Source organism: Pholis gunnellus (assembly GCF_910591455.1).
Source record: "Pholis gunnellus genome assembly, chromosome: 9".
NCBI lineage: Eukaryota > Metazoa > Chordata > Actinopteri > Perciformes > Pholidae > Pholis > Pholis gunnellus.
The window spans coordinates 18,685,094-18,711,075 of record NC_136535.1 but is presented as its reverse complement, the minus strand read 5'-3'; the positions used below and the strand labels follow the sequence as shown (position 1 = coordinate 18,711,075).

At 43.0% G+C, this 25,982-nt stretch overlaps 1 protein-coding gene across 6 annotated transcripts; it reads right to left on the bottom strand.

Moving 5' to 3' along the window:
- Window positions 1–1,963: 1,963 nt before the first annotated feature.
- Window positions 1,964–24,319, bottom strand: trip12 (thyroid hormone receptor interactor 12). 6 transcript variants are annotated; one of them, XM_079166878.1, is made up of 42 exons: window positions 24,251–24,319; window positions 20,993–21,139; window positions 20,471–20,596; window positions 19,451–20,238; window positions 15,675–15,780; window positions 14,720–14,856; window positions 14,425–14,508; window positions 14,158–14,253; window positions 13,919–14,070; window positions 13,779–13,814; window positions 13,595–13,690; window positions 13,401–13,493; window positions 13,146–13,307; window positions 12,721–12,789; window positions 12,433–12,598; window positions 11,239–11,356; window positions 10,923–11,079; window positions 10,457–10,610; window positions 9,887–10,115; window positions 9,592–9,710; window positions 9,192–9,399; window positions 8,781–8,881; window positions 8,464–8,638; window positions 8,189–8,330; window positions 7,870–8,070; window positions 7,625–7,776; window positions 7,341–7,498; window positions 7,081–7,154; window positions 6,750–6,949; window positions 6,201–6,328; window positions 5,944–6,095; window positions 5,689–5,831; window positions 5,380–5,536; window positions 5,131–5,229; window positions 4,914–5,028; window positions 4,460–4,614; window positions 4,057–4,221; window positions 3,783–3,947; window positions 3,557–3,670; window positions 3,321–3,415; window positions 3,097–3,200; window positions 1,964–2,559 (listed from the first exon to the last, which is right to left on the bottom strand). In XM_079166878.1, the coding sequence occupies exons 2-42, from the start codon at window positions 21,088–21,090 to the stop codon at window positions 2,363–2,365; spliced, it is 6,186 nt and encodes a 2,061-aa protein (XP_079023004.1). In that variant the 5' UTR covers window positions 21,091–21,139; window positions 24,251–24,319; the 3' UTR covers window positions 1,964–2,362. The 6 variants fall into 6 exon arrangements, with proteins under 6 accessions (XP_079023004.1, XP_079023005.1, XP_079023006.1 ...); XM_079166879.1 differs by having other exon boundaries at window positions 7,879–8,070; XM_079166880.1 differs by having other exon boundaries at window positions 10,457–10,529.
- Window positions 24,320–25,982: the final 1,663 nt, after the last annotated feature.

The following is a 25,982-nucleotide window of genomic DNA, read 5'->3' as shown; positions in this document are numbered from 1 at the left end:
ATGATCTCTTAACGAACATTAACATGGGGGTTATTACAGCAGATAAACACTTAATGCACACACTAGCATCAGGCTATTGAAACACTGAGCCTTGAACAAGGGACTAACAGCATATTTGTTTCTCAAAAGTCCCCCAACTTTATGGAAGTGCTGTATTAAATCAATGGAGTGCCCCTCAAATTGTATTAATATGGAAAGCTTAATCATATTTTTTTTTTAAAAGGTGAATATGGATCAATTTAACCTGCACTTCTAACATTCTCTTCAATAAGAAGCAGAAGTCTCATCAGGCCCTGACCTTGTATTCTTTCTCCATCAGACAGGAGTGGATGTTTGATTTACAACCTCAATTTATTCTGTTTAAGGAGTTGCATGTTTCCGAGGGGAGGGGTTTGTTTCAGTAAGATCAATATAAAGCCCTGGTGTTTGTTAATGAGATGTCGGCCTTACACTGCGGCCTCAACCTTCCCCATTTCCATAATGAGTCCTCCCAAGATGCAATGAATCTGTCACCTTACACCACTGCAGCCAGCTCACGGTGCTGCAGCAGACTGCTAACTCTGAGTCTGATGCTGGTTCACACGCACACTTTAGTCTAGAGGACATTATAAGTTATAGTCTTAGCATTTTGATTTGAGTTCACAATAAAGTTGGATATTCTGTTATAAATGCATGAATCACTTTGAAGTCAATTGTTATTTCAACACCTACGCACACGTTATGCAATTTTAAATCCAAGGCTAAGCTTTGTCGTTTCAGAGTTTGGGAACACAGAGGTGGTAACGATGCAGCTTAAGAGGCCGAGTTTAAACCCTGCTGAGACCTAAAGGGCAACATTCCAGGTGAGTCCAATAAATCACCCTCATCACCTTCCCCCATGGCCACTCCCCTCATCAGGTCCAGCTCAGGAACAGAGTGCATCAAGATTTGGCAGAATTAGCTTTACTGAAAACTGTCCAGTATCTAAAAAGTTCAACCAGCTGTGACGGATTCATTGGAGCAAGACGGTGCAGCGGTGGATAAATAAAAGAACAAAGATGAGTCAAACAGTTACTTTATTTATGTTCAGGTAAAAACATGAACCTGATGCAGTAAATTATTGCAGATCTTAGAAACCAGCACATGAACGATGGGCCAGGAGAACATACAGTGGCGCCCTCCCCTGGCCACAGACTGCAGGTGCACACCACGGTTTGTTCCAAGCCAGCAGTGCAAAGAAAATAATAATTATCAACTACAGCAAGAAATAAAGACAATATAGAAAATTAAAAAAAAAAAAGAAACAAAAAAAAGGGTAAAGCAGACATTCCCACCTCAAACAGGGTGTGAAACTGCATATAAACTTTATTCCGTAAATGAACTTGAAATGCTATCTGGCCATGAAACGATAAAATGAGACCAGCCAAATCTTTTTTTTGCCCAGCTACATGATGTGTTGAGGGTTGCTCAGAGCTTGGTCTACCAAGATAACCCTACACATCCGGTAGGGCCCAACAGAAAGACGCTAACTCTATCAAAAGAAGAGCAAAACAAAAATTCAACACATTGGTTACAACTCATCATTTGAGCTGAAGCTCTCTATTATAAAGGAGGCCAGAACACAATCTCAACATGGGTAGAGGGGAGAGAAAGAAAAAGATAATATACGCTCATCACTACCCGCACTCAACCAACGGCAACTCTCCTTTTTCCACAACTTGAAGCAAAGACACACTGGGGGGGGGGGGGGGATGGAAAGCTGAACCAAAATGCAACACACAAACTGGGGTCAATATAATACAGAACAGAATGTGAACAGACGAACTGAGAGGAAGAGACATGAGAACAAAGAGCTATTCTATCAAATGTGTAGAATGAGCAAAGTCTGCAAATTTGTCTGTACAAATGATCTTTGGAGCTAAAGTAAACCTAGCTTGCTCGATGGATCCCCCACCCCCCCCCTCCCCCTCCCCCTCCCCTCCCTGACGCCCAGTGACGTTGTCCCCCACTCTGGAGAGGAGACGTCCCTTTTTTTTTTAAATATCACATAGCAATGCAATTTAAAATGTCACCCAGATGTTTTTTGTTTTTGTTTTTTTTAACATTACTCAACTACTGATATAAGTTTTACTCTCTCTCTCTTTTTTATATTTTAAGATCTGTGAGTCATGGAACACTTTTCCACTTTGTTTTTTTTGATGGTTTTTTTGAGAGACCGGGGGCAGCAAATATATATTTAAAGTCTTAATTTTTCTGCAAGCTGCTTTCTCTAACAAGAAGGCCGTACATGTAGCCTTGATGTATGTGGTTACAAAAAACTAAGAAGGAAGTCGTGATTTCATCAGTCGCTGTAGAAGGCATTTGAATGTGAGATGTGGAGAGATCAGGAGAGGTGGAAAGACTGCTGGCCCTCGCGGGCCGCAATCAACAGTTTCTCTCGCATTATGTCTATGCTGGAGTAGTCAGGCAGCTTCAGGTAGTTGACACAGGTCATGACCGACGGGAGGAAGTCATCCGGGTTCTCTGTCGACTCGAATGTCTTCCTCACAATCGTCAGAGGGGGATTCAGGCTCCGGAAACCTGAGACACAGAGCCAGATGACGGGCAAAGTTACAGCAGAGACATGAGGAGAGCTAGGTAACGTTAGCCGTTAGCAGCACGGTCCTTCTTGGCTAAATAATGGAGCTAACAATGAAGTTAATCAGACACGTAGGCCTATTGTATTGTCAGTAATTCCCATGCTTGCTACTCAATGTAATCACAGTGACAGAGTCCCTCTCTAACACAGTCCTGCTTATAACGGAGCTAACAGCTAACGGCTAAAAGGGGTTGCATTTAGTTACATTACGGTGCGTTCAGGCTCCAAACAGTAAGAATTTGTATTGGTTGACGGTAAAGTACAGCGATATCATGATGCATTCAACTGTAATATTACAAAATGTAGTTTTGGTGAAGTGTTCTCATGCAAATAAACCCTATATATGAAAATAAAGTAAAAGGATAACGCTTAGAACTTCTTTTGTGTCTAATTGTCCAAAATCCCTGTTGATTTTAACCCCTCAACTAATGTCAAAAGGCTGAAAAGGCTTAATGTCAAGTGTTTGTGAGGCGACTCACCACCAACAGGCAGTCTGGGGCTTCCTGTGACAAACTGCAGAAAGAGTCTCTGCTGCTCGGCCTCAAAGCTGCTCAGCACCTCGAACAGGAACCGTACGGCACGGCTGCAAAAACACGGGCGGAAACACACGTCAAGCATTCGTCTCGAGACCAAAGTTACTTAGACAGACAGTCTACACCCGTATCGAATGGCGCTCTATTATAAATAAAGAGAGTGGTCTCACCTGTCATGTGTGTAGCCGTGGTCCGGTCGACAGCACTCCATCAACGTCTTGACGTCCCACGTCTCTGATTTACTGCCGCACAGCAACTGGTCGAGCTACAGCAGGACAGGAGAGACAATGAAGGAACTTGTGGACCAACTATCAATCCATCAATCCTTTCCGTGTCCGGGCGAGGTAAATGTTTTTATTGACTGAATCATATTGTCAGTTGCGATGATGGACTGAAATGTGCCTACCTCCTCTGGATAGAAATACTGCAGGTGATGCAGGGGGAAGACTGATTCAAAGCCTTCCCTAAATGACTCAAACTGTCTGGACACTCCTTCATTTAGAGTCCAGTACACCACCAGCTGGAGGGAGAGGGGAGAAAAACGGAAAAGATCAGCCTTGAGAGAAACAATACCAAGACAGACAAAAAGTATGAAACAGTGACTGTTTGCGAGAACAGACTATTTCACATACCCTGAGGTACTCCTCCAGGTTGTAGATTGTGACCGGAAAGTCTTTGCCGCCCTTTTTTAGCTCAATGTTTGGGAATCCTGGAAGAGTGAAGTCCAAACTCAGGTCTTCCACTGAACATCCGTTCATGTTCAGGCTCTCCAGGGCCTGCTGTAGGGTCTCCCTCGTCTGTTGCACACAAACACAGAGGGAAAAATATTGTATTTCAGGACTACAATGAAGACTAATGATGGACTTTTAGATGCTTTCATGAAAAGTCCTCTGTGCCATGCTTCACCTGTGATCGGTCCTGTTCCAACCTCTTCTTCTGGCGGATGATATCCTCCAAGTGCTGGATGGACTTCGCCACACCGGGGTCAATGTTCACCAGGTCATGGGAGCTGATGGACACCTCGTGCCGGAGCATCCACTTATAAAAGGGCAGCCCCAGAGGCAGGTCCAGCTAGGAGAAGGAGCGAGAGGAAAGTGGTTCAGAAAGTCAGTTCAAATAAAAACGTGCATGAAAATACAATGTTTCCAATGCTGAAAGATATATTAGGACCAATATTTTAAATAACAACAATGGATCTGACTGCCAGCAGACACCTTGATTATGCCCGAAAGCTCTGACTGAAACAGATCTACATAAGATTCATTTGCCGAGTCTGTTAAGAAACAGAACAGAAAATAGAGGTGCTTACCAATCTGAAGTCCATGATGGCTTTGGCCATCAGCTTCCCTAAGAAGCGGAACTTCATTTTGATTTTGGCTATGTGTGCTGGTTTGGTTGTCCTTCCAAAGGGAACAGCAAACAGTCCTTTGGAGCTGAACATGTACTTCGTTCCCTCTTGGCTTCCTGTTGGGGCAGAGACACAAGTATGGTCAGAGTTAAATCACTATATACATATAAATACACACTTTCACCAAAGCATTTAAATCTCAGGTTAGTGCAATCATATTTAGAGTGAAATATTACAAACGTCTGGCCAATCACACACACCATCTCAAACACAAGATCAGTACGGGACAAAGAGCTCTTCATTTAAAATAAGTACATTTCACTGTGGCAGTGTCTCACGTTGTGAGTGAAAGGTCAAAGCGAACACTAACATGACATGCTTTCATCATATTCTCGGTGAGTCTGAAGGTTCGTACCTTTAGGATTGGGCAGTGTGACCTCTTCGCCCCTCCACAGGCCGAGATCAGCCCGCTGGAGCTCCTGAGACACCAGAGCGTAGAACTCCAGAGTGGGGCCAAGACCTGTGCCGACCTGGAGGAAGAGTAAAGGATTAGAATCACTTATATAAAAAATAAATAGAAGAATTTTAATGCACCAAAGCACAAGTCATCATCCGGTTTTAACATAACATACCTCGTTCTCATACTGAATCTCCAGCATTGCCCTGGAGCTGCCCAGGTCCTGCATCACAGACTCGGCCTGTTTCAGCAGCTCGTCGCGGTTTATCGTCCTCTGAACACAAGACAAGAGAGGAAAGAAATAGGTAACAAAATGTTAACATTTCAATAAGAAAAAGATCCCAACAATCATAAAAAGGCCATTTAGATACACAGACACACTGTGTACAATAGATGGCGTTCAATACAACACAAAACATTGTACCTTCTTCCTGTCGAGACGCGGTGCAACTCTGCTGTCCTGGGAATCCGATTGGTTGATCTCAGGGTTCGTGTCCAGTAAGCGCTGCATGGCTCTGTCACGATCAAAGGCGGTTACGTAAAATAACATCTGCCGGGTGTCAAAAGGGAAGAAGAATGGACTGTAGAGAGAGAGAGAGAGAGAGAATGTCTTTTAGAACCAAGTCATTTTAGCCAGCAATCAACACCAATATTAATTCTGTAGCCAAGATACAACACAGGTAGCAGATAAAACTCTAATTCCTTCTTTTGGACTCAAGTATGAAACATTTACCAGGTCTTTCCGAGCTCAATGAGCCAAGTCGGGATGTTCCCCGTCATGATGACCAGCGGGTCTTGCAGCTGACGGTTAGCTTTGGCGGTCAGCTTACTGTTGATGAACTCACTGGTCAGCATGATTTCCTTACACACAGCATTCTGCAAAACAACCAGAAAATATTACATATGTTCATGTTACTTCCACACACGCACCACAAAGCGACGACAAGTCACTGCCTTCCTCGTGCGATTCTTCATGACAGAGACTTACGTCGTACAGGTAGAACCAGTATCTACTGATGGAGTGCAGGACCCTCAGCAGCAGGTTGACTTCTAAAGAGGGGTCGTCAAAGGTTATGGTCTCTGGAGGCTCCGGAGTGAGGTATGTCTCTAAGGGGTTGACGACACTGGGACACACGCCATCTGGAAGAGACAGGAATTAACAGGAGGAAAGATTCAGACAAACTATCAGAAGCTGTGTGATTCAAAACATGTGCTTCCTTCACGACGAGATAGTTAGGCTCCCACCATGCCACAGCTCATCCTGCTTCTTGGCGTTGCGAGGCGAGGTTTTGGTGGGAGCAGTCTGTGCTCGACCCCTCTTTCCACCCACAGCGTCTTTGCTGCCGTCCTCGTCCTCTCTCACCGGCTTATACCTGTCAAGAAGTAAAAAGGGGCGTTATGTCTCCGAGCGCTTTGACGAGCATGTGACACGACTCGCGGTATACGAACATGTCAAGGAGGAAATGCAATGAGGCCAATAAGCATTTGCAATTCCAACAGTTGGTGAGTATATGTGTTAATCACCTACTGTGTACTCCCCACTGCGCTGTAGAGTGCATTTCAAAATAAATTGAAATAAATCTGCATGGCGAGACACCACTAGCGTAAATAATGAGATACATTGTTTACATTTCTCTGACCCTTCAAGGACTGGCTAATGACATTCAGAAAACAAAAACAAAAAAAACTTGCTCCTCTGTTTTAAAAGTGGCGGTGAAGGTTAAGAAAGTTGGAAGATGCAAAACAGACACATTTAGAGGCAGAAAGAAAAAATAAATAAAAGAAGCATTTTACCATATTGTGTGCGTTTTGGTCCAGATGCCAGCTCGCCCCAGTGGGTTCGCCTCATCGTCTGTCGACTCCCTTTCTTCCTCTGCTTGAAGACTGTACTGCCGTACAGCCTGGTACACAGTCATGTTGTACGGCAGCAGGTGGTCACCGATGTAGAACTGTAGTCTGTGACGCACACTCCCAGAGTTCAGGAACTGCGCCGCCTGTGGTAAACAATGAATAACATATGTGGTTTATTGATAATACTGAAGCGGTTGCAGGACTTGGCGGTCAATAGGATTCAGGGTGTATGATTGAAAAACAGGCCTTATTTGGCATTAACGGTATCACGTACCAGGGATTCATCGATTTCATCGTCTGAACCGTCGTCATCGCTGTCTTCATCCTCTTCTCTGATTCGGCCGTAACCTGTACAAACAAGATTTCCAGTTAGCAACCCAGCTAAAGAAACACTGAATGACCTATTTTAAGAGCAGTTAAAAAGGAAACGTTTTTGGCATTTGGACAATGTGGAGGAAAAACAGGTGCCATAGGAGAATCCCCGGTTGATGGTGTATTACAGGAGGCACATGGTAATCTAATCCAGACCCTCACCTCTCACAACGAGATATCTCTCAATGGCTTGCACCAGGGCCAAGGGGTCAATCTTCACAGGGCCGCCTTTCCACTGCTTAACGTTAGTGCAGTCTGGGTGTCTCTGCAGCTGACACTTGAGCTGATGTGTGTTGAAGAACTTCAGTGCCTGAGAGCCCCTGGAAAGATGCATTTAGAAACACATTTTAAAAACGTATATCAAACCATAGTTTCATAACCAGTCAAACATGTTTTAAATATAAAGTTATTTTGATCAAAATATTAAAAAAAATAAAGCCACAGACCTGCTGCCATTGCCGTTGCCACTGGGGAAATCATGCACTTTGACAGGGAACTGCTCCATTTGGCTCAGGCAGCTGTTCATTTTGTGCACCAGTGCCAGATACGGGCCGTTCTCTGTCGGGTCCAGACGACCTACAGGCTCCATTCCTTGAACCTGCAAACCAAACGAGAGAGGAACAAAATCAAATTCTGAATATCTAGACTGCCAAAGTCATGAAATTCTTTAAAATGTATTCTAGTTTCTCACCGGACTCACCGGACAGCTAGCGAACACATGGAGGAACCTCTTGAGCCGCACGTCGCGGCTCAGCAAGTCCCTGTCGGTGTTGGAGGTCAGGTAGACCAGGAGCTGCTTCACCAGCCCGCTGTGCTGGATCTCAAAAGACGACACATCAGATTCGGATACAATATTGGAGATCTCCACCAGGCACTCCAAACCACCGTCAATCTGGGAAACGGGAACAAAAGACATCATCAGATTTCAACTTAAAGGACAACATCTAAAACAACCATACATATCCTTAAATTTGTAGTGAATGTTGTTATCTTATGCGTGGACGCTTTACCTGCAGGTTGAGCTGCTCAGTGGCTGTGCAAAGTCTCTGGAGTACATTCAGTGCAGGGTTGCTGCCGTCCACATTTTCAGAGTTGAAGTAGCGCTCCACAAACTTACTCGCCTGTTCTTTGATCCAGGCTTTTATTTTGTCTCTACAAACCCAAAAAACAATTCACCGATTACATACAGTAAATACATATTACCCTCATAATCACTGGCACTTAACAATACAAGAAAAAGAGCACAATTTGAATAACACCGGAGTGGAAACTCTCATCATCGTACCTGTTATTAGAAATTGAGTCCTTGGGCGGTGCCCTTGCCAGGCCACTCACTCCCGCTGTGCGTGAGGGCTCAGAGTTGGCATTGTTGGTCTGGGCTCCCAGCTTGCCCCAGGTCTTGGGATTAAGACTGGCCAAAAAGGATGATTTGGGTGACTGAGTACTGGTAGGGCTCTTGGCTGTAAAGAACCCAAAAGGTAGATTAGGAGGGTTGTCCATGGGTTAAAAATATATCAAAGTCCACAAAATAGTATTTAAAAAGAGTCTAGTGGGGATGTTTAAACATCACACATACACGGGGACAGCAACACTTTAACTCACCCTGATTGTCTACTTTGTCATCATCTCTTGGGGGAGAGTACTTGGGCCTCCTGGGCCCTCGCTTAGGAAGCCGTTTCCTCTTCAGGACATCACTTAACCGCCTTGACGGAGGAGAAAGTAATTACTATAACGCTCTTGGGGGGGACATCAGTACACATTGAGCATATCAGACATTATTTGTGTACTTATTAAGCAAAGCATGTAATTTACTATATTCAATTGAACGTGTGGAGCTAATTGTCAGGCAATAACACTGTTTAAAAACTGTTTTTGGGTGATTCAACACAGGATGCAAATGCATGTTGTGTTAATGAGGATAGTTTCCAGTGTGGACACCATCACCGTAGCCTGTACTAGAAACACATTTTTTAAATAAGTCTGTAAACAGGCAAACCGAAGCCACACACTCACCCCTGTGGGCTGAGGTCCAGGGAGTCGTCCATGCTGTGCTGGAAGCTGGGTGAGCCCAGATCAGGAGTTGCATTGTTAGAGGTGGTGGATGCAGTGCTGATGGTGGTGGTGGTGCACAAACTGGCAGTACTACTGGGGCAAGCCTTTGGGGGACTAGTGACCAGAAAGCTCTCAGTTTCAGACAGGTTCTTCACCTGGTGCATCACACCTGGGAGAGAAAGCAGAGGGACAGAAATTGTATAAATCCTTCAAAACAATAGCACAGCAACACAGTGTTTGCCTTAGGATGGAGTTGTAGCAGCGGAGGTGAGTCTTCTGCACCTTCAAAGCATGTTTGTCATGTATAAGTAATGTAATATATAGGATAGACATTTAAGTGTCTCATTGGATTGTACGCTACCTTCTCTTCTAAAATACACACTGAAGACATCCGGCAGCTTCTGCATTAGGATCTCAGCCATCTGAAGAGAACCCACTACAATCTTCAGGTCCTGGCTGGATAGCATGGAGGCAATGTGACTGTAGAAATAAAAAAAAAAAAATAGATTAAAGGCAAGTTACTTTCAACTCAAAGACTTACACCAGTAATTTACTAGTGCCTTAGAAATACTACAAGGTTATTAACTTTATTTAAGGCAACCTTCTCAGCTGGTTTTAATGTCAATGTAAACAGTAATCCACCAGTGAACGGATACCTGGACACAGCATGGTTCCTCAGCACATCCTTCAGCAGCTCTGCGTCGGCAAAGTAGATTATCCTGAGGATTGCTCTAAGGCACTTGTGTCTGACAGCGGGGCCGGCCGACGAGCTGTACACCTCATACAAGACCCCGAACAGGGTTTTGATGAAGCACTTAGCCAGCTCAGGGTCCTCCTTCATCAGTTGGGCTCGTGCATCCTCTCGACGAACCTCCTGGTGACTCCCTGGAGAAAGACAGCGAACAGGTCAGGCTCATCTCCTCCACCACACAGAATTTGGTGACAAAAGCTCCACTGACTTGTAAATGTAAATGTACGGTGATTTACCTGATCATTAAACCACAACTAATTACTGTAATTAACAATTCATTCACTTTTCCATGAAACTGGGTCACTGTTGTGACTCCAAGCCGATTACAGTCGCCATCCTACTCAGTAGAGCAGGCTACAAAACATTCAAGACATCGGGCCCCGACGGTGAGCGTTTCTGGTTCCTGTTATTTTAATCACATAATGCTATGCACTGTCATCTTCACACAAATGGTATTTGAAAAGGTCTGCATTACCTGTACTGGGGTTGGCAAGAGGATTGGGTTTCCTCTGGATACCACGTGCTGTTCCTGTGTCTTCATTAATCTGCTGCATAGAGTTAAAGTCAATTGTGTACACACGGCCCAGGGTTGACAAGCTGATCTCATCCTCCCCGTTCTGGTGTGCTGTCTGCAGGGCAAGATAATCACCACCCAACATCAGTTTTCCATACGGGGAAGCCCCAAATATTTGTGTGTGTGTAAATGTATTGAGAGAGGATGACGCACTGTAAATAGACTGGATGTTGTCTAGTGTGATGCAACATTTTTAATTGATTTAATCCATTATTCATCCGTCAGATAATTAACGTGTAGTGTGACGAGGTCCAGAATGACTGACCATAAATACTGATTATGATTGAAATACAACATATCACTATGTATATCTCCAGCTATTATGATTTCATATCATTAATACAGAATGTGGGTGATGCACTCATACCTCAATGATGCGACTGTCAATGCGGTTGTAAGGGTGCCACAGTCCACGGTCATCCCTCCACTGCCAGATCGCTCCCTCCGTCGTCTGGGCGCTGCCCTTCTTCAGCATCACATCCACTGCAAAGATGCCCTCTCTGGGCAGGCAGGGCATCAGCTCGCTGGATGAAGAAGAAGAAGAAGAAGAGCGGTTTGAGAAGGCTACGACATTTTATCTGATTCAGTTTAACCATCATGTAAATTGCAATATTTTTGCCGTATTGCCCAGCATGATGTTAACCGATAACATACTGAAAAGAAGTCAGGCTAATAGATGTTACCATATGAGCGAGGTCAGTTCATAGAGCTCCTGGGGGCTCCGGGGCACCAGCTCAATCTGTTCCTGGCAGGAGCCGTTTGATGCACCACACAAGAGGAAACGCAGAGTTTCTGCGATGTCTGTGAGAAAAAGGTAACAAAAACATTTCTGTTAGCTGCCCTGTTGCACCTTTAACACGTAATATTCTTTCACTTCTCCTAAAGGCAGTTGAGACTGAATGCTAAGCTAATTTTAGAGGCAGCCAATGAGATGTGAGTTGATGTGAACCGACGTAAACACGGTCTAGAAGGTTAAAATGGAGGCAAAGATTTATCTGCTCAAGTTGAAAATGTTTTGAGGTGCAGTACAGCATGTGCACCTGCACACACAAATACATGTCAGCTTCTAGGTGTTAGCTAGCTACAAGCTACATTTTGTACTGTCATGGATCCTCATCAAATAACACATTACGAAACAGTAACAACTAATTAGTGTAGGTTTACTTTCTGACTTCATTAGGGTCAGGGCAAAACAAATGTGAATAATTCACTAAAGCTTCATAACCAATGAATAAGAGGCAGTTATTAAGTAAATTGACTTGTACAGCGCTTTTACAGCATTTAACACTGCATGTCATTCACATGTTGTAGGGGCTACCTTGCAAGGTACCTGCCCATCAGACTATACACCACAGGCACAGCCTACGGGGGCAATTTGGGGTAAAGTGTCTTAACCAAATTGATGCTCAAGTGTTGCTGAAGTGTTGATTGGATTGCTATAACAACACACAAAAAGGGGTTAGAACCACTTGTGATTGTTCAGTTTGTTCATTGATTGACAGCGAGATCAACCGGACCGTGTGCAAGGCAACCGTGAGAGGGGACATTGGTGTTCCATCGGTACTTTTTGGGTCTTTAAAAACGATTTTGATAATTACCAGTGTTTGCTAAGACAATGGGGGCTAAGTTAATGTTAGCATAATTAAGTGGGTGTTACATTTTTTATATTTTGAAACATGGAATAAAAACAGTTTGATTTGCTATTCCACACTTCCTTTTGTCCCCTGCAAAATATTGATCAGGCTGCACCAGCTAGTAACCATCTCATTTATTAAGTATAAGTGTGGTGAGTACATACAGTACCAATGTATACAAATATGCCTGACAGCATAAGTGAGAGGCACGGGTGTGACCTAGTGTGTGTGTGTGTTACTCACTCTGTTTCATAAGCTGGACTGCCAGGCAGGGGCAGTTAGAGCACATCAACGAAAACATGCGCACAACCATGATAAACATCCCCGAGCTGAGCACAGGCGGGGTCACTACCAGCAGCTGCTGAATGTTGGTCAACAGGTCCCGTGATGCCACCTCCTGCAGCAGGTTCTGTCGATTGAAATAGACATGCGCATGAGCGGTGGAGTTGGATGGCAAATGGAGGAGATAACACAGGAATGGCAAAAACAGCAAACATGGTGTTAAGTCTTAAAAACCATTGAGGCACAAACCTCCTCATGTTGAAAGTTGTCCACTAGTCTGGCGAAACAGAGGCAAGTGCTTTCGACAGATTTTTTATCCTGAAAGAGAGGTTAGTGAAAATAGCCATTAGTAAATCAGGTTACACTGAAACAAATGACTGAAGAACAAATACAATTTAAAGAACAATGTATTGAGGATATGATACAGGGGAGGAATAAATGGTAGCAATGCTACATATTTGAGTTAAAATGATTAATTTCCTAATGATCGACCAACACACTATACCAGTAGTACGACTTCTCTAAAAAAAACACTTTAAGTTTAACACTTGTATACAGTTATACATTAGAAAAGCATATTTTTCTGTTTTTTTCAGCTTGTCATACAACTAGATGCAGTTTTAACTTCTTTTGCACAGAAAACACCAAATATGGATGAAAACTGAAATACGCACCTGGTGTGTGAGTCTCTGAGTCAACAGCGGCAGAGAATCCGCAACAAAGTGGAACTCATCTGGCGTGATGCTCTGGCAGCAGTTGGCTGCGATGGCCAAAGCATTCCTCTGAGCATTGATGCTGAAGAACTCCAGGTAGAGGAGGCAGTCAGCGAGCCCACCCTACAGGGGAAGAAATAAAACGATTGCTGTATGTAATTGTGGCTAACAGAGATGGGATGTTTTCAGAGTGTGCAAAAAAAACAAAACACTTACAGCCTGCAAAATGGCTTTGCTGTGTCGCCTTGACAGCATCTCCAGGGCCGTCAGGGCCTGCTCTGCTACGTCAATAAACTGAATCACCTGAAGCTGCACAGAAGAAGGTGAAACAAGGCATTAGCATATCAAACAAAGCCACTGCTGCGAATTAACAAGTGATAAGGGACAGACGGGAGTCCACGGTGTCTCACCTTCTCCAGGAAGACAGGAATAGCATCGACCACCACAGCAGAGGATCGAGGGAGCGCCTCCATCATGTATGTGAGTGCACGAGAGGCGTGATTCATCTGTGTGCAAACGAGCAGTGTCATTAGGAAAATGAATGACACACAAAGGACGACTACATTTACAGAGATAAAAGTTCCTCATACTCACAATATCAAAGTTATGCTCCATTTGCAACAGTGTGATCTGTGAAACAGACAGTTGAGTTGTATTACTACGGGATCAGAATAGTGGAAGTAAAATATCAATAGATACTGGAGAGCTTAATGACCAAACAAAGTAAGACTAACCAAAGCGGGCACCACACTCTTGACGGGGAATCCACCGAGTGTTTCCTCGTTGCCCATCACCAGCAGCTGGCACATCTCAATGGCAGCTTGGAGCTGCTGAGACTCGTCACCTGTGGCCTGCAGGCCCTGCAGTAACTGCTGAGCTTTGGAGCCTGTGGACAGCGGGGCAGAACGTTTCACCGGTTATTTACCAAACATTAGGAACACCGATATGAAGAGTAGGTCGGCAGTGTACTCACTCGCTCCACTGCCGATGGTCCTGTGAAACAGCTGTGACATCCGGGGTCCCAGGGGCCCAAAGAGATGAGGGGGGAGACCCCTGGCCTCCAGTAGGGCTAAAGGGAGGAAAACAGCAAAGTTTAGAGTGCAACTATACAAAAGCCAAAGCATTAAAGATCAGGAACACTTGTACATTCATTCATGCAGACACAATATAGTGACAGTCTACAAAATGGTCAATCTCGTCAGCGATTGACTGTAAAATCTGAGAGGGGGGGTTAATGTACCTTGAAGCCTTCCCATTTCAGAGTCATCCGACTCACTCTCTCCAGAGGTGGTCATGCCCACTGCTCCGGCAACTGAGCTTGAAGCTGGACACAGAGAACATATCAAATCAGATTTCATAGTGGAACAAGTTAAACAGTAAAGAAAGAACTTTCAAGTTGATGGCTGAATTTAGAGGAAAAGCTTAAAAACCCCTGTGGGCTTGAAGAGGTTTAATTCCCACACAGGTTTAGTAGAAACATTTTGATCATTTGCTGTCCTACCAAACAGAAAATGAATAAGTGGCATGATGGGTACCTGAAGCCCCTTGTGATGCCTCATCGGTGCGAGCGGCTGACGAGTTGGCCCCGTCCTGGTTGTTGTCAGAGTCGGCCATTTTCTCCTGACGGCGAGCGTCGGCTGCCCCGCGCTTGCCCAGGCCTGAGCCCCGCCGACTGCGATACGACAAACAGATCGACAGTGTGAGTGACAGCAGCGTAATCACATTCTGCATTACCACTCCAAGTCAAATGGATATAGAGCAGTGGCTGCCCTGGATTTTCTTTTTTTCATGCTGAATGTTAATAATACTGTTTGTACATTTGATCAGACTAAAGTGTGAGATTGAAGACAAAGTCTCTGGAGCAAGAAGCTTTCAAAGTTTAAGATGTTGGTTGTTTGGACTACACGCTATGTCGAGATGATCTAAACATTACCCTTACTTATTCTGTGAAACAGCTTCATCACCTTAGTGGGGAACAAGGGTTTTAAATAGGAAACAGAGGGTGAATTGCTCACATCCTGCATTGGGTCATACAGCTTTCAGTGCGTCTTCACCATAAGCAAAGGCTACTGTTGCCGGGTCAAACAAAGCTCACAGGTTCCCTGGAGAGTTTTTGACCCCTATGGAGGATTTTCTTTGAAGAGTCCCTGTTCTGTCATCTTGCTCATGTGCAAAAGGATGCACACGCATGCATGTATGCGGGAGACGAAATTCACAGTCCAATTCCACTGATCTACAACTGTAGATCAGTGGAATAGTGAATAGGGTTCCCACCTGGTGGTAATAGACCAAGAAATGATGCAATGTGCCAGTAAAGACAGACAAAGAAGACGGCAAGCTAAGGAACATGGCTGTAAACGCACTCGACCCGAGTTTAGCGGGTTGATGTTGCTTAAACTCACTGGTGAGCACCAGTCATGAAGCTTTAGACTCCTAAATTGAATGCACAATATACTCCAGTGAACATGAGGTCATTGCTGTGATCTGTACCTGGTGCTGGCACAGGAGCCCGTGGTCTTCTGGCGTGTGCTCCGCCGAAAGCTGGGGAGCTCTGCTGGAGGAGACTCGCTGCGCTTCTTAGTGGATTTCCTCAAACCTGCGTTGAAAGAAAAGGTGACATATAACCCAACTGTGGACTGGGCAAAAACACTGGCAGCAAGTTCTTCTGACCGGGATACACACAAACATAAAATCAATACCATTGTGCTATTTGTCATTTAGCTACAATAAACATCACAAGCAACAAGTTTCAGAGTAAGAAGTCTTATTGTGGCTGTGGTACCACAACAGAAAACATCCGTCCATATCATGATTATTGGTCACAAGCTGATGCTGAGTGTCACCTTTCCGTATAGTAAAGGCTCTAGTGTTGCCGGTTTGGAGCCCTGACTAGATGGGTATTAATAGTAACCCAAGCCATGGTCCTATAACAGGGCAACCTTCATGCTAGATCTGTGACTCATAATGCAGTAGTACAAAAATAAACATTGAGAAAGTTAAGACCAAATGAATTGAAGATATAAAAACTATTATTTCCTTTTTTTCTATTTCATTTGACCATATACCAGGGAAAACATTAAACACACACACACCTAATAAACCTAAAACACCAAAAATAATGTAAAGCCATACAGAATCATTGGATCCCAGGCAAACGTAAACGCTTACTCACCATTAGAGCTGAAAGTAGCAATCTGTGTGTGTTAAGAGATATAAGCAGGCAGACAGAGACATATGAAGTGCTTTCCTCTTGACAGAAGCAGCGAGAGTTCTTCCCTGCCCTCAGACATACCCCTGCTCAGCTGCTGGGCCAACAAGCTAAGCCAACTTAGGAGGGGTCTCTCCATTTTGGCCCATGGCATAGAGCCCACCTCGGTTCCTCTCCCCTCACCTATCTAGAACAGACTAACCCCGCACTGACCTCAACAGCTTACCCACCAAATGTCGACTGTAATATCTCGGTGTATCTAACCTAGTGTCCAGCAATGTTGTCCTCTTCTAATAAGGAATATGTATCAAATCTTAATACCCTTTTAAAAAGGGCTAGCGTGTAGTATTTTGGCAGAACTATAAGCAGAAATGGAATTTAATACTCAACTATATTTTCATCAGTGTATAAATCACCTGAAACGAATAATCACTGTGCGTGTTTTGTTTGCTAAAGATGAGCCTTTCATGTCTACATGGGGTCTCGAGTCCACCATGTTTCTACAGTAGCCCAGAGCGGACAAATCAAACTCTGGCATATTGCTTTTACGTTACCTGTGAGCCAACGTAGCTCTCTGACACACTTGTGAGTCTAGAGTAAACCGTGGTACCACCAACCACCATCTGACTTCTGTTGCTCCTAATGTAGGGTTACTATGATATAGTTGACCTCTGAGCGAGACTAACGGAGTTATCACTTCATACCTGAATGAGATGGTTTTTAAAGCTACATGGCAAAGAGAATTCGGTTCAATTAATTTTTCAAAAAGCTAATTTTTGTATTGTATATTTAAATGCAGCTCTTATTTTACTTGAAATTGGAGAACATTAATTTTATTATAAGAGTATTATTTATAATCCATCCAGTTCAATTTGAAAACTGACAATATTGTTGAGGTATTATTCAATTGAACTTTGATTTATTTGACTTTTGAGTCTGTTGTTGACTACATACAGACGTTGATACAACTATTGGCTAATTCAATATATTTGGTTTTAAATCATAACCCCAGTTAGACATTACTGTGATGTACCAGACCTTTGCATGAGGAAATTCTCTCTAACTGGACCTGGTTGAATTGTAATTGAATACCCCTGGCTTAGTTTGTGTTTAACACTGGTGCATTAAATACATTTGGCTTATTTCTTTTGTGTGATTTTACTGAGCCAAGTATGGTATAGAACAAAGACACTGTTGCCATTACCTAGTTTCACCACCAGAGAGCAACAACAAAAATGTAACATTTCCATAAGAAAAATGATTATGTTGTGAATTTATAATAGAGGTTGAGAGATTAATCCATGGCTAATTAATTGGCGCAAGTAGGACGTTTTTAGAAACTATCGATATCGGTGGAACTGTGGTCCGATAATATCCAAAATCCTTGAGCGCATGATTACTTCTGGCGATATGCTGAGAAAATGTGGGCTAAACCTTTGCCATCCCAGAGAACAGATAATTTTTGTGGTGGTACTCATGACCTGTTTTCTGTTCATTTTTACCCCACAAAATATACACAACACTATCAGCTCTTTGTCCATGTAACAAGACAGCCAGCTCTTTAGAATAGATAAGATATAAACTTTATTCATCCCGAGGGGGAAATTAGTTATAGTAATTCTGTCATGTTACCAAGCGTCCACACTGCCGCAGTTGTAAGGGATGGGCATTTCAAGCAAACATACTATCATATATATCACTGGGGACTATTGGCTCATTATTACCCCCAAGCATAATCCCAAAAATATCTTAAAAATATCAAAATGCTACCTTAAGTAGAAACACCTGAACCCATGCTACCTTAAAAGACACAAACTGTAACATAACTCTTGTGTTGTTCTAGTAACATTATCAGAAATGCCTCCGATACTGCCTAACATGCTGGATTGGGTATCAGCAAGTATGCAAGTCTAAACATCAATCCGATATCACGCGATATCATTCATTAGCTCATTTATGCTACACAGGAGCAACAACACGAGTCGTACATCATACCTGATTGCATGTGCAACACAACAGATATGTGGAAGAAGCAAGTTGGCTCACTTGTTAACCACTTCCTTCATCAGCTCTGATATAGACGATGGAAGGAACTAACGAGCGGCCATCTTACTTCCTTCACATCTCTTAAGGTGGCAAAGAGTGGAACACTAGTCACAGCTTGCCAAATTGGCAATATTTTACACTGGAAAATCACAACAGTGAAATGGAGATGTGTTTTTAACGGAAGGGTACACGGCATGGTCTGATGTGCAAGTTCAGGTATCAGAGTTGTTATCGGAAAATGTTGTTGGAACATATTTACATCACTCAGGATTTCAGCACTAACAGTATTCATCAGTGAGGCGCGTGGATTAATGGTCGGCATTAGACTATATAAATAACACCATAAAGACTATTTTATTGAGTGACCAGCCATATTTATGCAATTAGCTATTCTCCAATGTCAGGCTACTGGTACTTAAGTCTGAAATCTGAGCCAGTTGAACCGCGCAGTGAAGCCCACACTCACCACATGTGAGCTAGACAAGTAATTTAAGACACACAATCAATATTGTACACAGTGTCACCAACTGCATTTATACATGATGCATGTTCATCATATAAATTAAGACAGATTTCTGGATTAAAGGTTTTGGCTGTGTCCAAAATGATTCCCTATATAGTGAACTATATTTACTTTATTTGCCAATTTTATTTCTAGGAGTAAAGCGTTTATCTGCATGGTTTACCTCTGTGGTGGAGCTGTGATGTAATGCATCTTAAAGAGGCAGAAGTTACACCAAATATACTAGCTCCCACCGGTTAAGGGTAAGGTTTTGTAGTTGATGCCGTGATGCTGCTTAGATCCCAGGTCATGTGACATTTAGTTATAACCTCCGTTCAAGCACACAAGAACAATGTGCTGACCCCTCAATCATTTTATACAATTAGAAACCCAATAAAACAAACCCTTCCCTTGCAGCATGCTGTAAAAGAGAGATCGACTCAGACTGTGGAGTAAAAGAGTATCTCTAGTACCCACAGAGGGGCTCCATACACAGGTAATGTGACTCACTTGCTAGTTTAGCTTGTAATCCTGATGGCCCAGGTTTGGAGGTCTCAGTCTTGGAGGATCCGGGCAAGGACAGTTTGGGTTTTGGCAGGTTGACTTTGGGGTTGAAGCGCGCTGCCCACTCAAACTTTGAAGAGCTGGTGGTTTTAGCCTGCTCCTTGTCTCGGGTACTACGGCGAGGGGAGGGGCTTGAGGCGGAGCGAGAGCGTCGTGCCTTGGTCTGATCTTTTCCCTGTTTGACTCGGGCGCCCTGCGTGGTGGCGCTGTTGGGGCCTGTGGTGGAGGAAGAGGAAGAGGTGGAGGCAGAGGAGGAGGAGTCCGTCACGTTGCTACACCCAGCTTTGGCTGAGGCGGCCGATTTAGACGCCAGCTTGGTGGGTTTTGCAGTTCTGCCCTCGGTACGATTGGGGAGGGACCCAGCGGCGCTACTTAGACCGGGGAGGGAGTCCGCTTTCTTCCGTTTCTGGATTGGTGAGGCCCCAGCGGCCCCGCTCTTCTTACTCTGGCCTCGACCTGACAATGCAGGTACCTCTGAAGCAAGTGGCCTCTTCTTGGACTTAGCCGGGCCTTTCTTGGTCTCTGGGGTATTGTCTCTGGGTGGTGGGAGCGATTTGGGCTTCTTGGCAGGGGTCGGCGCAAAGGTGATAATTTGATCCGGAGCCTCGCTACGCTTAAGCCCACGAGCGCCTTCGCTCTTTGACTGGTGGCTGGGTCGTTCTTGCTCAGATGTCCCAGCAGCCTCTGGCTCGTCTTGCAACACAAATGAAGCCACGGACAGAGTAAGACCGCTTCTGCCAAGAGGGACAACAAAAACACCATCTTATAAAACTCCTCAAACTGTGAAAAGTGACTTAATTACACGCCACATACATTGTACTCATTCAGATTTAGAACAAAACCCAAAACGTGTACAGTACTGTATGTTTGTCTTCATTGAGAATTTTACTTAGTATGACACTATTGAATAATGTACAAACCCTACATTCACACACACGATAAGCACCAAGTAGAGAGGAGGGGTACCTTCTTGAGCTGTGGCCTCTGGACTGGCCAGCGGCTGAGCTGGCTGAGGCTTTGGAAGCCTTAGAATTAGGTCTTCTACTTTCAGGTGGGGAATTTGCTTTATGTTTTATCTGCTCTGATTGCAACCTGTAAGGTTGGGAATTAAAGAGCAAAGGATAGTGTGGGTTTCTGTAATACGCCTTGATCAGTCCGCAAATAATTTTGGCTGACATTGACTGCATAACCTCTTACGTTAACACATCTGGAGTAGCAAGAAAAACAGCTAAACAAGAGTTAATCATCATTTTACTACGCTAAACGAACACAAGATAAGCTTCCAGTCTGATCAAACAGGCCAATATAAACATTTAGCATTATGTTGAAATTAAAATTGACTGCAGAGAAACACCACCCATGAACTAAGTACCTATATTCCTCTACTAAAATAAACCTCATTATTTTAAGAAAACCCAAACTAATGTTCCCCACAAACCATGATAACGGCCTCTTACTTTGAATTGAGATTTAAAACTAAAGACTCACCTTCCTGCGACTGTGTGGTCTTGTGGCTGGGCCGCAGCAGTGTTCCTCTGTGAACGGCGCAGTGACCCCCCTGGATTGGAATTAGGCCGGTTGGACATTGGCACCTCTCTCCTGAAGGGACATACCCTTTCTAGATACTACCATTCACTGCAACAAAAGAGAGAAAAGAACATAAGAATACCAGCAAAATGCAATGGCTTTTATCTAATCTTTCCAACGACCACCGCATTATCTGTGCTTTAAAATGAGTTGCTGTGATGTGGGTGACAGCTGATTGAGCATTTGCACCATTAAGATCACCTCTCTAGCCCGTTTGAGATGATCAGGGGAACGACTGTCTCATCAATTTTCATAAGATTGTATGTCACAGGGTACAAACTCCCACCAGAAAACTAACACAAAAACAAGGAACTAGACAACTCAGTTGATACAATAACTATTGTAGGATAGTTTTAAGAAACTATATGTACAGTAGATTTTTTTATGATGAAAAATATTTAATTAAGTAAGTAATATGTTTCCTGAAAAACAAAAACTAGAGAGATCCACACCATTCAGTTTCTGTTCATAGCACCATCTCACTATCCCATCTGCAACTAAATGTATATTTATGTGAACCACTTACAGTAAACCACTAAATGACCTTTGAACATCAACTATTAGAGCGTATATCAAATCATAATATAATGGTTTTAAGAGACGGCACATCATAAAGAAGTTCAACAGTTTTGTATAATGAGTAGAGTTTGTTTTCGACTGCTAATCATACTGACCCCAAGTATACTTAACTTGCATTTTTTAAATGTACAAACATTTGTACGTTTAGCCCGTTGACAGAAGGGACAACTGGCATAAATTCACCAGATAACCATCAAAATCCCTTTATATTATTTATACACCAACCACAGATTTGTTTGAGTAATAATACGAAAGATCAGACCAATTGAAATAAACCTACCACTGGACAGACTGCAAATCAAATAAACCACACAAAGATAATTCAAACTCAAAATCCTTTTGAAAATGATGAACTGTTATAGATATTGCTTAAATGACCACTACATTTAAATACCTGACCAACAGAGCTGATTGATGGAGTAGATTGTAGTAATTATTTTCGTCAGGGTGTGAAATAAAATGTCTTATACATATAAAGAAGTATAATTTATTTGTAATTATCATCAGTCAATTCCATGAGGGTACTGATAACGGGAGTGATTTATATATTTTGAACACACACACACACACACACAGCTGAATGATTTAATCAAGTCATAGACAATGACTAATGATTTGAAACCTAAATACTTCTCTTTCATCCGGAAAAAGAAAGATTACGAATCAACCCATTTCGTTATGGTTTAAATCACGGCATCACTGATAATAACATACGCCACACTTGGCAAGCTCACAGGGCCATTTTAGGCCTTCACTGACAGTGCATCCTCGTCTTTGTTTATTCGTCCCTTCTGACAACTGGTGCACCACACTCGCGTATAATGTGATTAGTTAAGCACATCAGATGATCGGCTGCTCGTAACACTCGCCGGTAGGAAGTTTCTTACACTACACCATTAAAACAAGCAAGTCAGTGTCCAAATTTACACCCATGATTTACAGAGGCCTATATTTCTGACGTAGTTCTCTATCACCACCGACTTACGTTAGCATGTTTAGCTACTCACGTCTTAGCTAAGTCCCATACATTTTGACAGTGGCTTAGTAGACTACGTGTAAAATCCCCAAAAGCGAAAATTGTCCCGCTGAATCTTCACTTTTACGACAAGAAAATGCTAAAAGGCTAGAAAGCACACACCGGAGACTCGTTAGTTAAAGTTACGTTGGCTAACAGTGGTTACATGGAAATGCGTAGTCGGCGTAACGTTACCGGTCTGTCTGTCTTTAGCCCCCAAAGTAAACGCATTGACACATTAGAATAGCTAAAAGCTACCTTGTTGTAGTTTGACACGGTCATTGTTTTTATTCAACGGCCAAGACCAGTTACCGTTAGCTTAAGTTAACCCAAGTTAAACATCGAAAATGGCAGCATCGGCAGGTCTGTCGCAAGCGGTTTAACGTTAACGTAATATAGCTAGCAGGCTATAAGCTAACTTGGTATTCTGACTGCCATGACACACTGGTCTGTGTTTGGCTGTCGATCAAGTTTGAAGAAAGAAAAAAAAAACATACATGTCTCGTACGCAAGTTAGCTCACCTTCTGTACGGTTCGATGAGACGATAAAGTCAATAATACACAACTGTCAAGTCGTTTGGTAACTGGCCACATCCACGTATCACTCTTTTAGGAACTGTCAAACGAATGTTGAGTACACAAGTATAGCTAGCTAACGTTAGCTAGCTATGGGGATCACTTGTTTTCTAAGCTGATTTAAGGCCAATGCCTGCTTCTCACTACAGCGCTGGCTAGCGTTGTAGCTAATTTTAGCCAGACAGAAACAAGTTGGCTACTAACAAGCAACGTGTCAACAAAGTATATACTTCCTATTTCGGTAAGAAAAAATGACAAGTTAACGCCAAGCATCTAATTTAGCTAAGTAGCCTATCTTGGCATGAATAACAAGTATCGATGCTAACTATTAGCACGCTAATGCTAGCGTAGCCAAATAAGATAGCGAATGTTTAGTCAATGACGGTTCACTCGCGAACAGTAGGCTGACAAATATAAACACTTAGCTGTTAGCTTGGGAAGCTATTGTTAATTAGTGAAGATAGCTGTCCGGCTGACAAAAAAAATTACTGACCTTAGCGAAACCGAATTAGCTACTGCAGGGCAGTTACGTAGATGACGTTTAGCGTTGTCAAATCAAACAAGAGCATTATTGCTATTACCAGCTAACCTTGGCATGCGAGCTAATTAATATTAGCGAGCCTTGTTGTCGCTAGCTAACGCTTTGCCAGCTCGACAGAATGCTAATGGGATTCCTTTGACAAACAACAGCCTCGTTACAACACACGGATTCAGCCTTTCTGGGAACAATCTTCTAACATTTTGTCAATATATTAACAATTTGTCTAGCTAGCAGCTAGCACGTTAACGCTAGCTAGCAAAAAAAGAAATGGCCTCGGATACCTTTTAGACACAAAAAAACAGGAAAGCAGGAACGGGATTCGAGATATTTTCGCAACACTGAGTCATAATTCCTCCGATGTTTTTCGATACTGAATAATCTCGAAGGTCCGAGTGACTGTTGGCCGAGATGTCACTGAAAATGTCTACCTTTTGTATAATGTTGTTACCTATTTGTTCCAGTGTTGTAGTTGTAACAGACAGTGCACCAGCTCCTCTTTTCTCTCTCTACCCCTGCTAGTTTCACATCAGCTGAGGGGGCCTACAACTGCAATATACATCCGCGTGATTCATCCGCTGAGGGACTAGTTAAGTCTACTGCTGATTTTCAGCTTGCAGCATCTGCTTGTTTTTTAGCCAGCGATGCCGCTGCGAGCGCTGTGTTTTGCTCTTTAAATATATGGCTAGAAAGTCTTCAGACAAAATGGGCTGTATTCTTTTTTGGTATTCAAATATAACGACTGCAACACTTAAGTCATTGGTGACATTAGCTTGTATCAATCCGCTGGGTCGTGACCCCCCCTACACACACAAACACCTTTAAAAACACACAACTATAAAATAATCTGACGTCCAACAATGATGCTTGTCATCAACCCACATAACGTTAAATCCAGCAAAGTGTTTCCAATACAGTTGAATAAAATAAATAATGTTATTTCACTTGCTTTTCAGTTGTCATGGTAACAATCATGCGTCCAAAATGGCGTCTTTCAGGGTCCACCTCCTCAAGCATATTCAAAGAATAACGTTGAGTCACTGGGGCTTAATTTTCACCTACAAAGATAACAGCTAGCTAGCTTTTAAATAATGCCTTTGTGGAATTCCATACATCCAGAAACATTTTACATTTCAAGTTGAATTGTTAAGGTAAACAGTCAGTGCTGAGGTAAACAGTGAATTGATGGCAAAATTATAGTTACCAATTTTTAAATGAATCTATGTAAAATAAATACTGCAGTGGGTTAGAATCCATCATACCTCAGGTCATTTGTTATAACAGATATTATTATACATCATTGTATTTTGGATTCATGTGCAATATAAGGTTTTCCTGGAATTAAATCAAGTCATAATATCGTCACTGTGTATTTCTTTCTAACTTTATTGAGATCATGGACGATTTCTGTGAGACTTGACTGACAAAGAGCTGAAGACTTCCCATGACAGTTTCCTACGTCAGAAAATGCTACAGCGTTGGTTCTTCATCAGAATAGAAACCTATTCAATGCCCAGTAGCCTGAAAATATTTTTCACTTTTGTTTGGCAGTGTTACAGTACTTTGTTTGGGCTCAGCATTTGCTTTAATGGGAACCTATCATTTGATGTCCAGGCTGTGCTTTCCACTCCTAATCTGTGGGAAAAGTTGGTGCAGTTTTCCGGCAGAGGATCCTAGAATACACAAGGTCACTTTGTCAAGGAAAGTTGGATTACTGGAAGACATAGTGCCAGTGGTGGGCCGTCAGGGCCTTCAAGGCCTTGTCTGCTGGCCTATGCATATATATATATGTCACTATGATAGTGCTCTAAATCCTGTCCTGGAGCTGACAGATGTGACACTGCTGGCACAGGCCTCACAGAGATTCAGTGAGGTGAGAAATCTCTTAAAAAGCTTACAACAGTACAATAGCCTCTATATTAGATGAAGCAGAAATGTTGTGTTCGTTTCTATTTAGCCGTCTCTCCACCATGCACCTTTGTGCTGATTTGTTTTTACACTGATAACCACACCTGTAAATCTGCATTGTGACAATACCAGCTCGGCAAGTCTGAGAAGTTTTGGGAGCAAACTGCGAGGAATCGCTGTGCTGAGCCTATCGGTGACATGGAGGGCATAGCAAATGCTATGGCCGGGAGGAAGATGTTTCTTTACCTTTTTCCACACCAGTGTCCGTACGGAGA

What these genes read in the sequence shown, in the direction of transcription:
- trip12 (XM_079166878.1), bottom strand. Translation starts at nt 21,090, where the DNA reads ATGTCCAACCGGCCTAATTCCAATCCAGGGGGGTCACTGCGCCGTTCA. An exon ending in GCAAAGCCATTTTGCAGGCT is followed by an intron (nt 13,308 to 13,400) that starts GTAAGTGTTTTG and finishes CTTCCCCTGTAG; the next exon opens with GGTGGGCTCGCTGACTGCCT. An exon ending in GAACTGACCTCGCTCATATG is followed by an intron (nt 11,080 to 11,238) that starts GTAACATCTATT and finishes TTCTTCATCCAG; the next exon opens with CGAGCTGATGCCCTGCCTGC.